This window comes from Oryctolagus cuniculus, chromosome 6, assembly GCF_964237555.1.
Source record: "Oryctolagus cuniculus chromosome 6, mOryCun1.1, whole genome shotgun sequence".
NCBI lineage: Eukaryota > Metazoa > Chordata > Mammalia > Lagomorpha > Leporidae > Oryctolagus > Oryctolagus cuniculus.
The window spans coordinates 47,316,100-47,337,046 of record NC_091437.1 but is presented as its reverse complement, the minus strand read 5'-3'; the positions used below and the strand labels follow the sequence as shown (position 1 = coordinate 47,337,046).

Here is a 20,947-nt window from a genome sequence, read left to right as displayed (position 1 = left end):
AAGCAAGAGATCTGCAATTAGCTTTTAGCCACACTCATTCCATTTTGATTCTGATTTTACAGATATAAGCAGATTTTTGTTCTGATGATTGTGCTGATAAAAAAGAATAACATTCATTTTGTAGAGTTTTATAAATACATTTTTAAAACATTATTTACTTAAAAGGCAGTGCAAAGTGGGGTAAAGAGAGAGGCAGAGAGCTTCCATCTGCTGGTTCACACTCCAAATGACTACAACAGCCAGGTTGGGATAGAACAAAGTCAGAGGCAGGAACTGCATCATATATACAGAATCATATACTCTACAAATAACAGTGTCAATAAATTTTTTTTCCTAATTTACAATTTGGATTTTTCCTAATTTACAATTAAGAAACTTATGGGTGCCAGCGCTGTGGCATAGCGGGTAAAGCCGCTGATTGCATTGCCTGCATCCCATATGGATACAGGTTCATGTCCCGACTGCTCCATTTCCAATCCAACTCTCTGCTATGGCCTGGGAAAGCAGCAGAAGATGGTCCAAGTCCTTGGGCCCCTGCACCCACGTGGGAGACTCAGAAGCTCCAGACTCCTTGCTTCGTTTGGGCTCCAGCCATTGCAGCCAACTGGGGCGTGAACTAGTGGATGGAAGACCTCTCTCTCTCTGTGTAACGCTTTCAAATAAATAAATAAATAAAACAAGTGCCTTATGTTCTCATAGCACCTTATATCCCTTTCATAGAGACTTAAAACTATAAATTATTTATATAATTACTTTTACTGTCTTTTTCATTCTTTCTAATGAAATTTCAAGGAGAGAAAGACATTTTGCGTTCACATCCCCAGCTTGTCACACAGCCTGGACACTAATTCATCCTATTTTTAACAGCGTGGCTTAACAGATCGTGAACGTCCCCATTCATTCCATAGTCCTCTAGCGAGGTTTAATTAAGTCCTTGTTTATTCTGGGTCTCTGCTTCTTTCTTCCTCCTCTTCATTCTAAGATTCAGAACGAAACACACGTCCCCAAAGTAAAGGCAAAATGCCGCACTCGAATTTAACCCCTGTCACCCCGAGTCAACAGGGAGAGAGCAATAATGCAGTATCTCGCGAGACAGGTGGAGCGAGAACGCCTGAGATCAAAGGGTGGTTAGTGCGCATGTGTCGGCCATCCGGAAGCTACCGCAGGGGCTGCTGGGAGAGGGCGGAAGTAAACATTACGCGTTTGGCTTCGTTTTGATCGGATGGTTTTCGAGTGATCTTGTGGCCGCCGGAGTGGGTAAGAAAACATTCTGAGAATTTGCGGAGAGTGGCGAGGGAGCTGGGGAACCTCAAAATATAGATAGATCCTCACGGGGTGGTGAACTGCAGTTTGAGGAGCAAGGACCAGAAACCGAAGAGGAAGCCGCTGTCTGGGACGCAGGCTTGGTACTCGTTCGCTTCCAAACCAAACCTGAGTCTTCCGGGAAAGAATCTGTCAAACTGTAATGTGCCTTCTGGTCGCGGTGGTTCGGAGATTCTGAGCGGCTCCGTACCGCTCAGAAGGCAGGCTTCCTTTCCTTTCCAGAAGAATTTCTTTGAGCTGCTGTTTTCTCATGATAGGGATAATCCTGTTGCACTAAAATGTCACGAATGTTAAATGGTATTGTCCGTGTAGGTCACTAAGTGTCTTTGAAAAACTACCAAGTGGGAGCGATCATCGTTTTTACCTGAGGAAAGTAGGTCCTTCCACGGCGAGGGAATCTAATGAATACAACTTGGTGGCTACAGTACTTTATTCGGTTTTAGTTATTTTTAGTGCAGACCCAGAAACCAATATCCTACCGAGTACAATGCAGTTACTTAAAGAATTAGCTTTGGAGTCAGGCTTGGCTTTGACGGTTTTGTCTCTTAACTAGCATGTCTCCTTGTCTAAAGATCTTAACCGGGGTCGGCGCTGTGGTTCACTTGGCTACTCCTCCGTCAGTGGCGCTGGCATCCCATATTGGCGCCAGTCTGTGCCCCGACTGCTCCTCTTCCCATCCAGCACTCTGCTGTGGCATGGGAGGGCAATGGAGGATGGCCCAAGTGCTTGGGCGCTGCACCCACATGGGAAACTAGGAAGAAACACTTGGCTCCTGGCTTCAGATCAGCGCAGCGCCAGCCGTAGTGGCCATTTGGGGAGTGAACCAAAGGAAGGAAGACCTTTCTCTCTGTCTCTCTGTCTCTCACTGTCCGTAACTCTACCTGTCAAATAAATTTAAAAAAAAAATTTTTTAACCACCTCTTAAAGGGGGGGGGTTACAAAGATTAAATAAGATCTTGCATGGTAAGTTCAAGAAATGTTAAAGTGAAGATAATCCAGTCTACCGTTGTCATCTTTGACCTCACAGTATACTTAGACCATCATCATATTGCAGAACAGTTGTAGAGGTTTTCTGTAGATCAGACACAGAAGAGAACACACAGGAGCAGCAGCATCACTTCCTGGCTATGAAGGGACACCTTGCCTACCGGAAGCATGGTGTGCTAGAGGAACCAAGAGGAGGTCTATGCAGTTGGTACAGAAGGAAAGTTATGATGGCCAGGCTGGAAGGTAGGCGGGTGCCAGATCGTGGTGGAGCATGTAAGTGAGTTGAAAAGATGGAGGCTTTTAGAGTAAGAATAGAAGACCCACCGGAGCTGCACTGTCCATTATGCTAATTACTAGCCCCTTGTGACTGTGGACACTGGGTAAGCTAAGAGTAATATTCATGTTAGCTTTTTAATTTTTGTTTATTTTTATTTATTTGACAGGTAGAGTATAGACAGTGAGAGAAAGAGAGGCTGAGAGAAAGGTCTTTCCTTCCATTGGTTCACTCCCCAAATGGCTTCCACAGCTAGTGCTACGCCAATCCAAAGCCAGGAGCCAGGTGCTTCCTCCAGGTCTCCCATGCAGGTGCGGGGGCCCAAGGACTTGGGCCATCCTCCACTGCCCTCCCGGGCCACAGCAGAGAGCTGACTGGAAGAGGAGCAACTGGGACTAGAACCGGGCGTCCATATAGGATGCTGGCGCCGCAGGTGGAGGATTAACCAAGTGAGCCATGGCGCCAGCCCCTTCATGTTAGCTTTTAACAACTGATTGACTTCTTTATATGGGTTGGTATTTGAAATTGGATATATTGAGTTAAATACAATCTTGTAAAAGTAATTTTGCCTGTTTCCTTTTTTGAAAAAAATATGGCTACTGAAAACACATAAAGTTAAATGTATGACTGGCATGACTTGACTCGCATGGTGCTGCAGTGGAGGGCTTTAACTTTGGCCAGTGTGACATGACATGATTAAATTTGTGGTTGTGAACAGTTAACGCTGTGTGGTGTAGAGACTTTATATTAGAGGGAACCCCAGGAGACCAGTAAGTAGGAAAAAGAATTAATTTTCTTCTAGGTGATAGCAAAAGAATGGAAAGAAGTAAATGGATTTTTCTGATATTCAAAAGGTGAAAATAACAGTTCTTAGTGATAAGATAGATACGGGGATAATCTGGAACACTTATGTAAAGAAGTGGATGGTGTTTTTTGTTGAGAAAGAACAGTAAAAGGAGACTAGATTTCAGCAGGATGATCGTGAATTTAAATTAAGACGTTCAGTTTAGGTGTCTAAGTAGAGGCTGCTAAGTAGAGAGATCAAGTAAGTAATTGGGTGTATGTACCTGTAGCTCAAATGCAAAGTGCGATAGAGAAACAAATTAGAGAACTAAACAGTGGTATATTGTGGCTATTGAAGCCTTAGAAATGGATGAGCTTATCCACTTCTGGAGTTCAGAGTACTGAAAGAGCTTTGAGAAGTCGAAATTAAATAATGGCAGAAGTAGGGCCTGTGCTGCGGCATAGTGGGTTGAGCCGCCTCCTGCAGCACCAGCATCCCATATGGGTTTCTGTTTGAGACCCAGCTGCTCCACTTCCTATCCAGATCTCTGCTATGGCCTGGGAAAGCTGTGGAAGATGGCCCAAATCCTTGGGCCCTTGCACCCACGTGGGAGACCTAGAAGAAGCTCCTGGCTCCTGGCTTCCGATGGGTGCCGCTCTGGCTATTGCAGCCATCTGGGGGAGTGAACCAGCGGATGGAAGATCTCTCTTTCTCTGCCTCTGCCTCTCAATAAATAAAGATTTTTAAAAATAATAAAAATTTAGAAAAAGAAAAATAATGGCAGAAGTGGATGAATCTGCAAAAGCAGACAGGAAGAGCAGCAAGAGGTACAGGAAAAGCCAACAAAATGTAGAGCTTTACAAACCAAGGGATAAGAATATATCAAAAGGGGAAGGAAGAGAACTGAAAAATGTACAATTGATTTAGCACTTTGATATCGAAAACTTAGTGGTAACTATTTGAAGTGACCAAATGTGGAAGCTAAGTCCTGTGACTGAGGAGAGAAGCAAAGATGAGGGAAAAAATAATATGTATTTTTCAGATTTTTTGAAGATCCTTTGTATGCATGGGTTTCAAAGCTTTTTTTGCACTAAGCTTTCTTCCATGAACCTTCTGAAGTACTTATATTCATTGTCTTTTTTCCCTCTTGGTGACGACTGACTGAACACCAAGAGGGAAAAAAGACAATGAATATAAGTACTTCAGAAGGTTCATGGAAGAAAGCTTAGTGCAAAAAAGCTTTGAAACCCATGCATACAAAGGATCTTCAAAAAATCTGAAAAATACATATTATGAAAAATCTTTGCATAGATTTCAAAAATTTCTTGTACCAAAATAAAATTATTTTAATTCCATTTTCCACAAACATTTGAAGTACTTACTCTCATGCAGATCATTTTTTTAAATATTTTATTTATTTATTTGAGAGATAGAGTTACAGACAATGAGAGGGAGAGACAGAGAGGTCTCCCATTTGCTGGTTCACTCCCCAAATGGCCGCAATGGCCAGGGCTGGGCTAGACCACAGCAAGGACTCAGGAGCTTCTTCGGGTCTCCCACATGGGTACAGGGGCCAAGCAGTGGGGCCATCTTCCACTGCTTTCCCAGGCCATAGCAGAGCACTGGACCAGAAGAGAAACAGCTGGGACTAGAACTGGTGCCCATATGGGATGCTGGCGCTTCCGGCGGAGGATTAACCTACTGTGCCACAGTGTCAGCCCCAAGGCATTCAGTCTTAAAGGAAGAGAGAGAACTTGTTTGCTCTCATTAAGGGTACTGTGGTGGACAAGTTTGAAACACATACAAAGAAAGAGGAAGCCAGGAATATAAGAGAAAAAGTCCTGTGAAAGTTTAAATACATGTGTGTCTGTCTTTCTTCACTTGTAAATTAGAGTTGAGGGAGAAACGGTGCTAACCATCCCTAGAGATCTCTACACAGGGGAAGGAGACCCTTCCTTACAGGCACTGTGGAAGAACATGGAAGACATATGTAGACGACAATTCTGTTTCAGGGTGTACTTCTGGTAGTTTTCTGGAATGAACTCATGAAGTCCTGCCCTGTACTACAAATGACTTATTTCTTCCCTTCTTTAGTGGAGTCCACATCACCATGTCAGCAGCAGCTGTGGACGCAGTTAATGCTGCACCCCTGTCGGGGTCCAAAGAAATGAGTTTGGAGGAACCAAAGAAGATGACTAGAGAGGACTGGAGGAAGAAGAAGGAGCTAGAAGAACAGCGAAAACTGGGTAATGCTCCTGCAGAAGTTGATGAAGAAGGGAAGTAAGTGATTTTTTTGCATACTCTTTTCATTCAGAATTCAAATTCACATCCACTGACTTTATCAGTTGTTCAACCTTTGCCTTGACTGGAAGCTATCTTTATGATTTGCATAATTTTTGTTTTTATTTTATCAAGTATATACGCATAAGATTATCTGTTAACTTCTTGGTCTGATAGAAGATTTAGCTCATTAACATCCATTCCTGTCTTCCTTTCTCTCTCCCCTCTGCAGTCATATCACTGTCTTAGCATCTTGATTGGAAATTTTTTCTCTATAATATAAAGTACTTTACTTTGGTTGTACTTTATTATAGAGATAACAACTATATTCTCTCCCCTCTTCTGCTACAATATTCTGTTTTTAGATTCTGTATTGGTTACCTTTTTAATTAAATCAATAATTTCAAACTTTATTCTTAAAATCTTTTTAAAATTTTACTTCAGAGACATCAACCCTCATATTCCTCAGTATATCTCATCCGTACCATGGTATATTGATCCATCGAAAAGACCTACTTTAAAGCATCAGAGACCACAGCCAGAGAAACAGAAGCAATTCAGTTCATCTGGAGAATGGTACAAGAGGGGTGTGAAAGAGGTACACAGACAGTCTGTATATATCCTGTGGACATGGAGCTCTTATTATAAGAACTTAATATAAGAACGTTAATGATACAGTATAAAGTAGAAACAAATTATATAATACTTTATATGATATTCAGAGTTGCAGTACATACTTCTTTAGCTTCTATTTTTTAAATATAATTGTTATATGGTATGGAAATTCACAGTATATATCACTTTATATGTTACTTCTTTACTAATATAAATTTTATATTGCTGAAGTCCTTAAATATTCTGGTTTTCAAATGTGTGGAGTCTGCAACTTGTTTTCTTCTTAATAAACAAATCTTTTCACTAAATAAGGTAATAATGACAACCAAAGTTATTTCTAAAGGATTCAGATAACTAAAATGTTTTCTTTGTCTTCATATTACTTACAGAATTCCATAACTACGAAGTACCGAAAAGGAGCCTGTGAAAATTGTGGGGCCATGACACACAAAAAGAAAGACTGCTTTGAGGTGAGTTCACTTTTGAGAATTTTGGAAACTGGTCAGAGAGTCTTTTCTTGCCTGAGAGTTTACCTCTGTTTTCCTAAAGTTACCTACATTTAGATACAAGGTAATTAAAAATTAATTTGAATGAAATTAGCAGCATCAAAATATTCTGCAGGAAGACTACCTGATCGTTGCATAGACTGTACTATTCCATGGAGCGATCATACTCTGCAAAGGTTTTAGGCGATTTACTCTGGATTACTGGTACTTAGGAAACGTTTAAATGTTTTGTATCCCAGAGACCCAGGCGAGTTGGAGCCAAATTTACAGGTACTAATATCGCTCCAGATGAACATATCCAGCCTCAACTGATGTTTGACTACGATGGGAAGAGGGATCGATGGAATGGCTACAATCCAGAAGAACACATGAAAATTGTAGAAGAGTATGCCAAAGTTGATCTGGTGAGCAAAATTCTCTGCTTTTCTACTGTCCTGAAAGAATACATCTTACTGTATCTCTAATTTAGCAACTCCATTTTTCAGTTCTTAATTATAAAAATGATACCATTTTCATAATAGTAGTAGAAGACCCAGATGAGTAGTGAAAATAGTGTGATGGCGCCGGCGCCGTGGCTCAATAGGCTAATCCTCCGCCTTGCGGCGCCAGCACACCGGGTTCTAGTCCCGGTCAGGGCGCCGGATTCTGTCCCAGTTGCCCCTCTTCCAGGCCAGCTCTCTGCTGTGGCCAGGGAGTGCAGTGGAGGATGGCCCAAGTGCTTGGGCCCTGCACCCCCTGCACCCCATGGGAGACCAGAATAAGTACCTGGCTCCTGCCATTGGATCAGTGCGGTGCGCCGGCCGCAGCGCGCCAGCCGCGGCGGCCATTGGAGGGTGAACCAACAGCAAAGGAAGACCTTTCTCTGTCTCTCTCACTGTCCACTCTGCCAAAAAAAAAAAAAAAAAAAAATAGTGTGATGGCACTGTTTGTCAGCAATGTCTTTTTTTTTTTTTTTTTTTTTTAAGATTTTTTTATTTGAAAGAGTTACAGAGAGAGGTAGAGACAGAGAGAAAAGTCTTCCATCTGCTGGCTCACTCCTCAGATGACTGCAATGGCCAGATCTGCACTGATCCGAAGCCAGGAGCCAGGAGCTTCCTCCAGGTCTCCCATGTGGGTGCAGGGGCCCAAGGATTGGGCCATCTTCTACTGCTTTCCCAGGCCATAGCAGAGAGCTGGATCAGAAGTGGAGCAGCCGGGATTAGAACTGGCGCCCATATGGGATGCCAGCACTTCAGGCCAGGGCATTAACCCGCTGTACCACAATGCTGGCCCCTGTCAGCAATGTCTTACATGATTCTTTATTGTCCTTTACTTCTGACTTCCAAAAGAGACTGAAAACATGAAAATACATCATCTCCAAAGCTTTTGACTTTCTGATATTCTAAACTCTTGGCTCCCAGGTGGTAGCTTGTTTGTGGTGCATTTTTATAATTGTCTTGTATAGTATTTGGAGGTGGTGGAAGTAGAAGAGATAACTTGTTTTGGGAAACTGAATTTTATTTTAATTCGGTCTTGGGTTTTTTTCTGTTTGGTTTCACTTCACCCTCATTCTTTCAAAACCATAGTCAACAATACCTTCCTTTTAAAATTACAGGTAACATTTAAAGATCCTGAGATTTCATAGAAAAATCTGATTTAATCTTTTCTTAACAATGAAATATATGGTAACCTTGGGCCTGCCTGGCAAGAGTCAGTCATTTGCAATCGACCTGGCAACTGCCTTGTTTCCTGCAGTTTGCCACTCATGCCATCTGTCTCCATCAACATTAGTGCCTGGTTCAAGCAGGAGTTTGTAACTCCTGTTTTTTAGGGAGTCATAGCTCAAGAGCTGCCAGAAGCCTCAGATAGATAGCCTGCCTTGTTCCATGATTTTTTTTTTTTCTGAAACAATAATGGTAATAATTTTAAATACAGAAAAATTAAATGAACATTTGAATTTTCTAAGTAACATTTCAGTGTTTCTCTTTTCTTTTTAGGCAAAACGAACACTGAAAGCCCAGAAACTCCAGGAAGAACTGGCCTCAGGAAAATTAGTAGAACAAGCTGTAAGTAATAATAAAATATATTCAGACTCTTTCAAAAGAAATGAAAATTGAAGCAAAAATTCATTTCATAGGTCTTTCCAGTTAGAAGAGATTTGGGGCAAAAAATACTAATGAATGAGTAAAGCTGATATTTTTTATACTATTCTTGGGAATGGAAATTTATACAATTGTTTTGGAGAGAATATTGCCATAAAATATTCATAGACCTTTCATGGAATTAGTAAATCATCCGTCCTAAGGAATTTTCTAGAATCCAAAAAATTGTTATTGCCAAAGATGTTTATTGTAACATTTTTCACAACAGTAAGAAATTGAAATAGCTTAAATGTCCTGGGAACAGACAATTGGTTAAGTAGTTATTGTGTATCACATGATAGAATGTTGCATAGCTTTTATTTATATAATTTTTATTTATTTTATATGAAAGAGAAATTTCTCATCTGTTGGTTTATTCTCTAAATGCCTTCAACAACTGGGGCTGAGCCAGAGGCTAGAAATTCAATCTGGGCCCCTCTGTGGGTGGCAAAGCCCTCAAGTATTCAAGCTGTTGCCTGCTGCCTTTCAGGGTATGCACTAACAGAAAACTGGAGTCTGGAGCAGAGCCAGAATTCGAACCCAGGCACTCTGTTATGGGTGCGTCCAGCCCAAACAGTGTCTTAACCACTATACCAAATGCACAGCCCTGTATAGCTTTTAAAATGGCATGTTAAGACTTTGTTAACAATACTCAGTAACACTTATATTTTAATGATATATGAAAAAAATAGAATATCATTCAGAAAAAATACTAGAATGTAATTAGTGGATTCTTTTTACCCTAAAAATTCTCTATAAGGTATATTGTAACCAATTTTTTATTTTCTTTTTCTTTTTTATTCATCTCAACCTAGTAAATATATCATGTAAGAGTTACAAAAGTTTTATTTGAAAGGCAGTTATAAAGAGAGAGGGAGAGAGATCTTTATCCACTGGTTCACTCCCCAAGTTGCCACATGATCAGGGCTGGGCAAGGCCCACGCCAGGAGCCAAGAACTCCATCCAGTTTTGGGTGGCAGGGGCCCAAGCACTCAGATGATCTTACACTGCTTTCCCAAGCACATTAGCAGGTAGCTGCATCAGAAATGGAGCAGCAGGAACTTGAACCAGCACTTCAATATAGGATGCCAGCATCACAGGCAGTGGTGACTTAACCCGCTGTGCCACAAAGCCAGCCCCTTGATTTTAAATTTCTAAAAAGATCATGTAGCATATATGAGTTAGGAACCATGTGGAACTCAGAAAGTAATTATCAAGGAAATAGTTTCTGAGGCACAGTAGGTCTCCAGATAGGTGGGTAAAATCCAGCTTTGTCCTGGCTGTGATTAATCTGCCTCTCTGAGCTTCAGTTGAATAGAGAGGACAATACCCCCTCCTTCCACCCTAGTGCTTAGCAGGTATGTCACAGAGTAAATACTTCATAATTGGTAGCTGCTGTTGTCAATATTACCAATGCTAAGAAATAGGTACGAGCCTGTTTCTCTTGCTCTAACAAATATATTCTCTGTTGTCATAAACATAATGTGATTTGTTTCCTGGTAAGGATACTTCAATGTATGTAAAGACTAATGATTTTTGCCCTCTTAGATGCTTTGATATCGAGATAAACTGCATATAGTAAAGAAGTCTCAACTAAGACTTAGCTGTCTCCGTAGCAATATAAATGTCCTTTGTTGAACCAACAACTAGTGGGAACTCCGAAAAAATCATTTTTAAAACATTTGTATTTCTGATTTTAAAGTAACATATATTATGAAAAAAGAAATTAAGAATTTGAAAAGAAAATAAATGCCCCCTGTGCTACCTATTAACATTTGGAAGTAGGTCTTTCCAGGGTTCCCACTCCTCTGACAAATATCTATATAATATGTGTAATTATACTATAAATTTTTTAAGATGGATTCATTTTTACATATTCATTTGCTCCCTGCTCTTTTAATTTAATAATATATAGCATAATGAAGACTTGTTTCTTAAAGTGATTAAATGTAAATATTGAACACCTTTTGTTTTTACATAAATCCACATGGCTCAAAATCAAAACAATTTAAAAAGATAATGCAGTAAAAATCTCTCATCCCAGGGCCAGTGCTGTGGCACAGTGGGTTAAAGCCCTGGCCTACAGCTCTGAAATCCCATATGGGCACCAGTTCGAGTCCTAGCTGCTCCATTTCTGATACAGCTCCCTGCTAATGCACCTGTGAAAAAAGCTGAGGATGGCCCAAGTCCTTGGGCCTCTGCACCCAAGTGGGAGACCAGAAGAAGCTCCTGGCTCCTGCTCCTGGCTTCTGGCTTCTGGCTTCAGATCGGATCAACTCCAACTGTTGCAGCCATTTGGGGAGTGAACCAGCAGATGGAAGATCTCTCTGTGTGTGTGTGTGTGTGTGTGTGTGTGTGTGTGTCTGTCTGTTTCTACATCTCTTTGTAACTCTTTCAAATAAATAAAAATAAACTTTATTATTTTTTTTTTTTGGACAGGCAGAGTGGATAGTGAGAGAGAGACAGAGAGAAAGGCCTTCCTTTTGCCGTTGGTTCACCCTCTAATGGCCTGCTAACAGCATGAGAAAAATAGCAAATATTATCTGGGTACCTGCTACCCACAGGGGAGAACTGGAAGAAGCTCTTGGCTTTTGGTTTCAGCCTTGCACAGCACTGGCCGTCGCAGCCAGCTGGGGAGTGAACCAATGAATGGAAGTTCTCTGTCTTGGTCTGTCTGTCTGTCTGTCTCTCTCTCTCTCTTTAAAACTCTGACTTTCAAATAAATAAATTTTTTTTAAAAAGTTAGCAAATTACACATATTTTCCTATACCTTGGATACAGTCTCTGTTAATGGTTTGAAGTTCAGTGCTCCAATGAGTGCAGTAAATGATATAATCAACTAAATTTCCTTTTTCCTAATTTTTGATACTAAATGCCAATTGCAAGTCACATTTACACATACATCTTTAAATAATTGACATATTACTTCCTTAGGCTAAAGTCCTGGAAGTGTAATTATTGATGCAGTAAGTCTATTTTTAAAATTTTGATGATATATCACTTTACTATTCAGAGAGGCTGCACAAAGTTGTCTTTGGAGGCTTTTTAAAGGGGCATATGGTGTACTGACCACTTTGCTGCAGGCATTTTGTGGAGTTAGAATAACCTGACCAATTGCTGGTGAAGGAAAGAATGTCTCTGTGACAAGGATTTTGTACTCTCCTTAAATCACAATATGACAAAGGCTGTTTTGGGTTTGAGAATTCTTATTTCATGATCGTGGTAACATTTTCTTTTTGGACTTGATAGAACACTGATGAGGTCTGATAACAAGATAGGTCTGATAGTGAACATATAAGGAAAGTAATATGTATTGGGGACCTTGATCATCTTAATCTTCCTCTGTGATTATAATGGTATATCAATGGTAATTCTCCAGAGAATGTCTGGCTTTGTAGATACCTTAAAAGTTATTCACAGTGACATACATGTCTTCAGAATATCTGTGCTCCTTGCAAGTGAGAAATAAGACCATTTGTCTAGCTAAAAGTTAGTTTTGTTAAATGTGTATTAACAGCATTGAAGAATCAGAGAATTAAATGTAATACAATTAGAAATTCTTTTCCTTCTTTCATGATGCAGAATTCTCCAAAACACCAGTGGGGAGAAGAGGAACCAAATTCTCAGACGGTAATGAATATTTGCTGTATCTAGTTATACATTTCTTTTTCAGTTTTCAGTGGTTAATATTAGTAATAATAATAGCTTTAAAAGAAGACAAGTGTAAATAGGAACTAGATACTGTTTCTGTTTTGTTTTGTTTTGTTTTGTTTTTTACTTCCTTCCTCTCCCTCTTTCAGGAAAAAGATCATAATAGTGAAGATGAAGATGAAGATAAATATGCAGATGACATTGACATGCCTGGGCAGAATTTTGACTCTAAGAGACGAATTACTGTTCGGAATCTCAGAATTCGAGAAGATATTGCAAAAGTAAGTCTTAACGTGAACAATATGTGTCTTCCCAGAATTTTATCTACTCACATAGTATCTGGGCAGTGTGTGGATAATATCAGTCATTTCAAGATAAGGTATCATTCTGTATTTTCCCTTCAGCTGGACCCTAGAAATGCACACACACATGTGATTGATTATGATTAACTCCTTTTTTTACTGTAAATATTAATTCAGTCTTCAACATTTTTTCTTCTAGTATTTGAGAAATTTAGATCCAAATTCTGCCTACTATGATCCAAAAACTAGAGCAATGAGAGAGAATCCTTATGCCAATGCAGGAAAGAATCCAGATGAGTAAGTACCAAGTTAAATTTACAAATTTCAAGATAAGAGAATGTTAATTTTTTTGATTCAACCATAGATGGTGTTCATTTTAATTCAGATTCAGTTTTATGAATTAGTTTGCCCTAGAAGAAATCAATTTCTGGAACAACTATTTATTTTTTTATTTTGCAGAGTGAGTTATGCAGGAGATAACTTCGTTAGATACACAGGAGATACCATTTCAATGGCTCAGACACAGTGTAAGTGTTTGCTGTGTGTGAAAGCATTTAATATCAGCTCATGTGAAATCAGGAATTGTGTTTTAAAGCTTGTTTTCAAGAAGCATGCAGTAAATGTAGCTGGTTTCTCATTAAGATGTTTTGAATTACTCCAGTGTTTGCTTGGGAGGCGTATGACAAAGGATCTGAAGTGCATCTGCAGGCAGATCCCACAAAACTAGAATTGTTGTATAAGTCCTTCAAAGTCAAAAAAGAAGACTTCAAAGAGCAGCAGAAAGAAAGCATCCTGGAAAAGGTAATTTTGATCAAAATGTTAAAGAAGAATTCACCTTAAAGAGAAGCTACTAGTTAATAGACATTTGTTTTACACTTGGAATACAAAGAAGAGTTCTTCCCACCCATCGACTTAATAGTGTACACTTTTTGTGTTAATGAGTTTTTGCAACAAAACATGCCATCTCAAAACTTAGTAGCTTCTTAGCATTCTGTGTCTCAGCTGGATCTACTTGTCAGGGTCTGCCCAGCTGAGGCTGGATGCTCTAATAAAGCCTCACTTGTCATCTTAACAGTTAGCAGGCTGATTGTCCTAAGGGAGCCTCATATGGGACGAATGGCATTCTTGGGGTTTCAGAGAATAACAAAAAATAAGCCACATTGCACAAGTGCCTTTGCTTGCACCCCATTTGCTGACTTCCCATTGGGCAAAACAAGTAACAGAGTCAAACCCAAATTCAAGGGATGGAGAAACCGACTCCTTATGATGGGAAGACCAGCAAAGTCATGTGGTAGAAGGCAGGCATGCAAGGATGAGAGGAATTGATGGCCATTTTGTAATCTACTATACTCAACACATAAATAACAACTGAGACATCTTTTTATTGGCCTGTAGAAACTTGGTAGCAACCTTATCACTGTTTCTTGTAACTAAGCCCAGTAAAGAATGTCCCCTTAATCTTTATAAATGAAAATAAACCCTTCCATAGAGATTTGAATTCAAATCTTCATTGTAAATTGTATTTAATAATGTCTAATGTCTTTTAGTATGGTGGCCAAGAACACCTGGATGCTCCCCCAGCTGAACTGCTGTTAGCCCAAACTGAAGACTACGTGGAGTACTCAAGACATGGAACAGTCATCAAAGGACAGGAGCGGGCAGTTGCCTGCTCCAAGTATGAGGAGGATGTGAAGATCAATAATCACACAGTATGTGTTGAATGGGAATCATTTTGTGTCCTTGTTAGTTTTTTCTGGATTGCATTTTCTGTTATTATTGGGACTTGAACCAGTGCTCATTATGGGATGCCAGTGTCGAAAGTGGCACCTTAACCTGCTGTGCTACAGCAACAGTACTGAATTTAATAACATTTTAACTGTCATGCCAACTTCTCACACTTCAGGTTGACCACCCCCTCCCTGTTCATCAGCTCTGGAATCCATAAAATTTTTCTTTCAAGCTATCTTTGAAAGGGTTGTATTATTTTAAATTCCCTATCAACAGTATTTGTAAGTCCCTGATGGCAGTTTCTTCTTAAGTAACCTCTCTGTCTCTGCAGCATATCTGGGGATCTTACTGGAAAGAAGGCCGATGGGGATACAAGTGCTGTCACTCTTTTTTCAAGTATTCTTATTGTACTGGAGAAGCTGGAAAGGAGACTGCCGTAAGTAATCATTGTCTAGTCCTTAAAGGTGTAAAACAGCCAAAGTTCTTAAATCACGCTCTGTGTAAAACAAATCTCCCAGATTTCAGATTTTTGCTTTTTATTAGATAGTTGGTAACTATGATACTCAATACACTTTACATGTTTTCACACAGAATTCTGAGGAATGTATTATAAATGATACAGGTGGAGAAGAGTCTGCAAAAAAGCCACAAACCCTCATGGAAGTAAGTCTATTCTCATTTGTCCTAAATGTTTAAGTCCTGGAGAGAGAAGTTTGAAATATGTGCTAGGGCTTTGTTGGCATATTAATAACACTATATTTCAATCCCCCTCTCAGATGCATCAGGAGAAAATGAAAGAAGAGAAAAAGAAGAAAAAGAAGAAGAAGAAGAAGCATCGCAGGAGCAGTTCAGATAGTGATGATGAAGAAAAGAAACATGAGAAATTGAAAAAGGTGCTTTGTAAAGTCTACGTAGCGAAAGTGACAACAGGATTCTTTGTAGGGACCTTAGGGAATGATCTGGTCCTGTCTGAGCTTGTTTTAAATATGAGGAGATGAGCCTAGAGTCTGAGTTATTTTCCCAGGTCACATTAGTAGAGATTTTGTGGGTATAATAAGTATGCTGTCTCCTTGTACTAGTTGATAAATGTCACTAGTGCACAGAAGAAATGTGCTTTTATAGTGGTTATATTAGAGTTTCAGACATGTTGCCCAGAGTGAAGCTTTCTAGCTTATAGCTCCGTAATTTTCAGTTTCAGTAAGCCCTTGGCAGAGTTGGAATGGTACCCTCCACCAAAGGCATCAGTTTTGAACTTATATCATTGACATGACCCTCATTCAATTTTTTTATTAAATAAAATTTTTGTAACACTCAAAATGTAGAATGTTTTGTGCAGTATGAAAATAGATGAAGCAAATAGTGTTTAGTCTTAGCTTGACAGTGGAAGGACTGACTCCTAAGCTTTTTCAGGCAAAGTAGTTTTTGATAAAAGCACTTTACATTCCACGGAGTCTTCAGGTACTCTTCTACTTCTGAACAAAAGAAATATGATGTGGAGCCATGATACTAAAGTTTTTCCTCTCGCTGCAGGCACTCAATGCAGAGGAAGCCCGCCTCCTTCAGGTCAAGGAGATCATGCAGATCGATGAGAGGAAGCGGCCTTACAATAGCATCTATGAGACTCGAGAGCCCACTGAAGAGGAAATGGAAGCCTACAGAATGAAACGTCAGAGGCCGGACGACCCCATGGCCTCTTTCCTTGGACAGCAGTAACTCGTTAGAGAAGGGTATCAGCACAGACAAAACAAATAGGTTCTTTTCCATTCTTGCTGGTAACTGCATAGAAAAATCCTTATCTCCTCTTGCTGCCTGACTTTAATAAAGCTTTGAGATATCTCAAAGTAAATTACTTCTTTTCCAAACTGAAGAAATGAAGAAAAAGAAGGGGTACATTAAGTATAGATTAACATTTTAATTTCCCAGCCAGCGCCGTGGCTCAATAGGATAATCCTCCGCCTTGCAGCGCCGGCACACCGGGTTCTAGTCCCAGTCGGGGTGCCGGATTCTGTCCCGGTTGCCCCTCTTCCACGCCATCTCTCTGCTGTGGCCAGGGAGTGCAGTGGAGGATGGCCCAAGTGCTTGGGCCCTGCACCCCATGGGAGACCAGGATAAGTACCTGGCTCCTGCCATCAGATCAGCGCGGTGTGCCGGCCGCGGCAGCCATTGGAGGGTGAACCAACGGCAAAAGGAAGACCTTTCTCTCTGTCTCTCTCTCTCACTGTCAACTCTGTCTGTCAAAAAGAAAAAAAAAGGAAAAAAAAAAAAACCATTTTAATTTCCCAACTTTTTATCAGTGATACAAAAGAAACCTTGGTTCACTACCTATCAACAGTGTCTCCTTGTCAACATTTGAGCCTAAAATTTCCTCAGTTTATGTGCACTACTACATATTTTGAAGGTAGATTAGTTTCTCTTTCTGTAAGCCATGGCTACATTCTTTTAAACTATTAGTACCTATAATTGTGGTTATTAAATGATCATTTGTTTCTGCCTTCTAAGGTTTTCCTTGTCTGAAGCTAAAAAAGTTATTCAACACTGGTCTTCAAGAACTGAAAGGAAATCCATAGAAAATATAAATAACCTTACCTCCTATGTCAATCTGTGAAGTAATAAATCTATTTTTCATTTGGTTATTACATTTTGATTTTTAATGCATTGCCTTGTATAACCAGAACTAAATTTGTGGTGGTTTTAATGGAAAAACAGTGCTTTTTCCTCATCCTTCAGTCAGTATTGACCAGTCAGTAATAGTTGTTTAATCATTCTGGACATGAGATTTTAGATACAGAAATCCTTCCTTTCTTTCTTTTTAAGACATTTATTTATTTGAAAGGCAGAGTCACAGAGAGAGAGAGAGAATCTTCCATCGCTTGTTTACTTCCCAAATGGCCACATCAGCAGGAGCTGAGCCGATCTGAAGCCAGGAGCTTCTTCCTGCCTCCCATGTGGGTCTAGGGGCCCAAGCACTTGGGCCACCTTCCACTGCTTTCCCAGGTGGGTTAGCAGGGATCTGGATCAGAAGTGGAGCAGCTGGGACACAAACTGAGAAATCCATTCTTAATCATACTTCTGTAGGACATGGTTTGGGATACAATTTGTTGTTTTGTGATTGCCTTTCTGTAACAATCATGAATATTAGATTTTAAAAGATTGTAGACCACCTGATGTCTAATAATATACCTTATACCTAATACCTAATAGGTACACTACCTAATCTTCCCAGCCAGCAGGTATCACTTTGTAAAATTTATTGAGAGCAAAACCTGAAGTTGAAGGTTTCTCCAAAGAATTACAAGGATGGCTTCCAGGGTTATTAGTAACTACCATGATCCTGAAGCAGCTTCTGTGAACATTGTGAAGATAATAGTGATAAAGTGGGGTCAGTGAAAACAGCCTGTTAAAAAAAACCCTCACATGAGTACCTTAACTTTATTGTCTTCTAAGTTACCAAAAATCAGTTGTAGGATACTGCAAAAAAAACCTCACATGAGTACCTTAACTTTATTGTCTTCTAAGTTACCAAAAATCAGTTGTAGGATACTGCATTGTCAGCATCTCAGAAATAGTGGTGGTAGGAGAGTAAGGGAGTCAAATTATCAAGCATTATGGATAAACATGCTGTCTTATTAAGACTGGTATGAAATTAAAATAGCAATGCAAATTTCATTTAAGAATGTCAAAAAATTTCCTATTGCTACTATTTAACACAGGATGGTTCAAATAAAGTCTGACATTGGTATCTACTAAAGATATATAATTAAGGATATTTAACTGTGAGTGGCTCGTAGCATTATTTCAAATATTTGCTAGGAGGTGGGTTAACCAGCGGGGGCCTAAGGTAGCTTCTGTGAGTTTTTATTAGGAAAATCACAGCCTCTTTAAACTCACTTGACATGTTGTCTACCCTTTGGGCCTCTGTTCCTCTGGTGAAGCCTAATTTACTCTCATTTTAGGGAGAATTCTATAATACCCAAAATCATTTCTTAATTCAGTTTCATTTTGGAAAACAGGTAATGCCTAGAACATTACTCAGATGTGAGTTTTGATTTTCTTATCCCAAAATATCTGCCTTTTGAGTGCTAGAACTGTTACAATTTTCATATGTTATCTCAGTCCCCAGAAGAACTTTATGGAATAAGTAATGGGTGATGCATATGAAAATATCCATGTGTTACAATACACACAAAAACTTAATGACCCTAAGTAGCTTGCCCTGTTCATAAGTTAAGTGTGGATGCAAAATGTGAAGCCAGGTGTCTGCTTATAAAACCTACCTCTTTCTCTGTGTTTTAAGGTCCTGGTTTCTGGACCAGGAAGGCTGGTCTGTTGCAGTTTCTTCCAGCAGAAACCTGAAGCAGGCCTTCAGTGTTTACTGGGTTCTTCCTCAATACCTAAAAATAAGGCACAAGTCACACATTCCTTGCTTTCTTTACAGACATTCCTTGCTTTCTTTACAGACGCTCCCCCTCACATGTACCAGCTTTGTGGAATTCCTCAAAGCAGACTGACTGACACAGGTGTTTGGCACAGCGGTTAAGGTACTGCTTGGGATGCTCACCTCCCTATTGGAGTGCCTGGATTCATGTCCTGGCTTGCTTCTGATTCCAGCTCCCTGCTAATGTGCATTCTGGGAATCAACAGATCAAAGCTGGTACTTGAGTCCCTGCCACCCACATGAAGATCCAGACTGAGTTTCAGGCTCCTGGCCCAGCCCTGGCTATTGCAGACATCTGGGGAGTGAGCTAGCAGATGGAAGATCTGTCCCTGTCCCTGCTGTCTGTGCCTTTCAAATAAAATGAAAAACAAATACATAAAAGTTAAAGAAGACTATCCCAGCTTCTTCCTGTCTCAGAGCTATTGCTGGCAGTGAGCTAGCAGATGGGAGAAATCTGTCTCTCTTAAATATTTGAAAAAAAAAAAACCAACAGTGAATAAACATTAATTTTTTTAAAAAAGATTTACTTATTTATTTATTTAAAAGAGTTACATAGAAGGAGATGCAGAGAGAGAGAAGTCTTATCTGCTGGTTCACGCCCCAGTTGGCTGCAACAGCCAGAGCTGGGCTGATCCTAAGCCAGGAGCCAGGAGCTGCTTCTGGATCTCCCATACGAGTGCAAGGGCCCAAGGATTTGAACCATCTTTTACTGCTTTCACAAGCCAAAGCAGAGAGCTAGATTGGAAGTAGAGCAGCCCATATGGGATTCCGGCACTGCAGGCAGTAGCTTTACCCGCTGCGCCACAGCACAGGCCCCAAGCATTAATTTTAAAAGAATTAGGGAACACCTCAAAATAGCAGGGTTATATTGGGTTTTTTTCTTTAACACCGTGTTTTCTAGTCTATACTTTGAGGTTTTTCTGCAAAGCCTTTCTAATATGGGTTTATTTTAAATCCTGCTGCTAAAATGAATTTTAAAGAAAATTTAGGGGGCCAGCACTGTGGCGCAGTGGGTAAAAGCCCTGGCCTGCAATGCAGCATCCCATATAGGCACCGGCTGTGCTGCTTCTGATCCAGCTCTCATCTGTGGCCTGGAAAAAGCGGTGGAAGATTGTCCAGGTGCTTGGGCCCCTGCACCTGCGTGGGGGACCTGGCAGAAGCTCCAGGCTCCTGGCTCCAGATGGGCTCAGCTTTGGAGGGTAAACCAGCAGATGAAAGACTTCTCTCTCTGCCTCTCTATAACTCTGCCCTTCAAATAAATAAATCTTTAAAAATATATAGAAAAAAAAATTTACAATCTTACCCTAAGATGGAATGAAGATTCTTAGAAAATTCATCTGCATGCAGTAATTGATAGACAGCAGAACTGGCCTAAATGGGGAACCGGACACGCTGGAGAAGCCCATCTTCCACTGGATCGCAGTGGATTTTAAACCATGCCCCACTTGCCAGAATGTTTGATTCCAGAGTACAAGGAGCTTCCCTTTTTCCTCACTGATTTCACGTGGACTGGAGGTTTATCATCACAGTGTACGGTTTTATTTCCAGTGATCCGAAAGTTAAAAAGTAATACTGTGTGAGACCGGCGCTGTGGCGCAGTGGGTTGAAGCCCTGACCTGAAGCGCTGGCATCCCACATGGGCGCCGGTTCAAGACCCGGCTGTTCCACTTCTGATCCAGCTCTCTGCTATGTCCTGGGAAAGCAGTAGAAGATGGCCCAAGTCCTTGGGCCCTTACACCCGCGTGGGAGACCTGAAAGAAGCTCTTGGCTCCTGGTTTCGGATCGGCGCAGTTCAGGCCGTTGTGGCCTTCTGGGGAGTGAACCATAAGATGGAAGACCTCTCTCTCTACCTCTCCTCTTTCTGTGTAACTCATTCAAATAAATAAATCTTAAAAAAAAAAAAAAAAAGTAATGCTGTGTGGACTTCGCAGTGTTTTCTCCT

The 20,947-nt window shown here is 40.3% G+C and overlaps 1 protein-coding gene and 1 long non-coding RNA gene across 2 annotated transcripts; one reads left to right on the top strand and one right to left on the bottom strand.

Moving 5' to 3' along the window:
• The first annotated feature begins 1,134 nt into the window (after positions 1-1,134).
• Positions 1,135-17,206, top strand: SLU7 (SLU7 homolog, splicing factor). Its single transcript, XM_008255350.4, has 16 exons — positions 1,135-1,257; positions 5,463-5,648; positions 6,093-6,246; positions 6,653-6,733; positions 7,009-7,173; positions 8,746-8,814; positions 12,472-12,519; positions 12,690-12,821; positions 13,042-13,139; positions 13,302-13,369; positions 13,504-13,643; positions 14,390-14,551; positions 14,902-15,006; positions 15,162-15,233; positions 15,347-15,463; positions 16,101-17,206. Exons 2-16 carry the CDS (start codon positions 5,479-5,481, stop codon positions 16,281-16,283), a joined length of 1,764 nt encoding a protein of 587 aa, XP_008253572.1. The 5' UTR covers positions 1,135-1,257; positions 5,463-5,478; the 3' UTR covers positions 16,284-17,206.
• Positions 16,251-20,295, bottom strand: LOC138850206 (uncharacterized). Its single transcript, XR_011389885.1, has 2 exons — positions 18,065-20,295; positions 16,251-17,992 (listed from the first exon to the last, which is right to left on the bottom strand). It is a non-coding gene; the product is annotated as an uncharacterized lncRNA (long non-coding RNA).
• Between the last annotated feature and the right edge of the window lie 652 nt (positions 20,296-20,947).

Excerpts from the sequence above, each read along its gene's own strand:
- SLU7 (XM_008255350.4), top strand. The coding sequence starts at position 5,479 with ATGTCAGCAGCAGCTGTGGACGCAGTTAATGCTGCACCCCTGTCGGGG. Across the intron at positions 5,649-6,092 it reads GAAGTTGATGAAGAAGGGAA|AGACATCAACCCTCATATTC; the intron begins GTAAGTGATTTT and ends ATTTTACTTCAG. Across the intron at positions 7,174-8,745 it reads AGTATGCCAAAGTTGATCTG|GCAAAACGAACACTGAAAGC; the intron begins GTGAGCAAAATT and ends TTTTCTTTTTAG.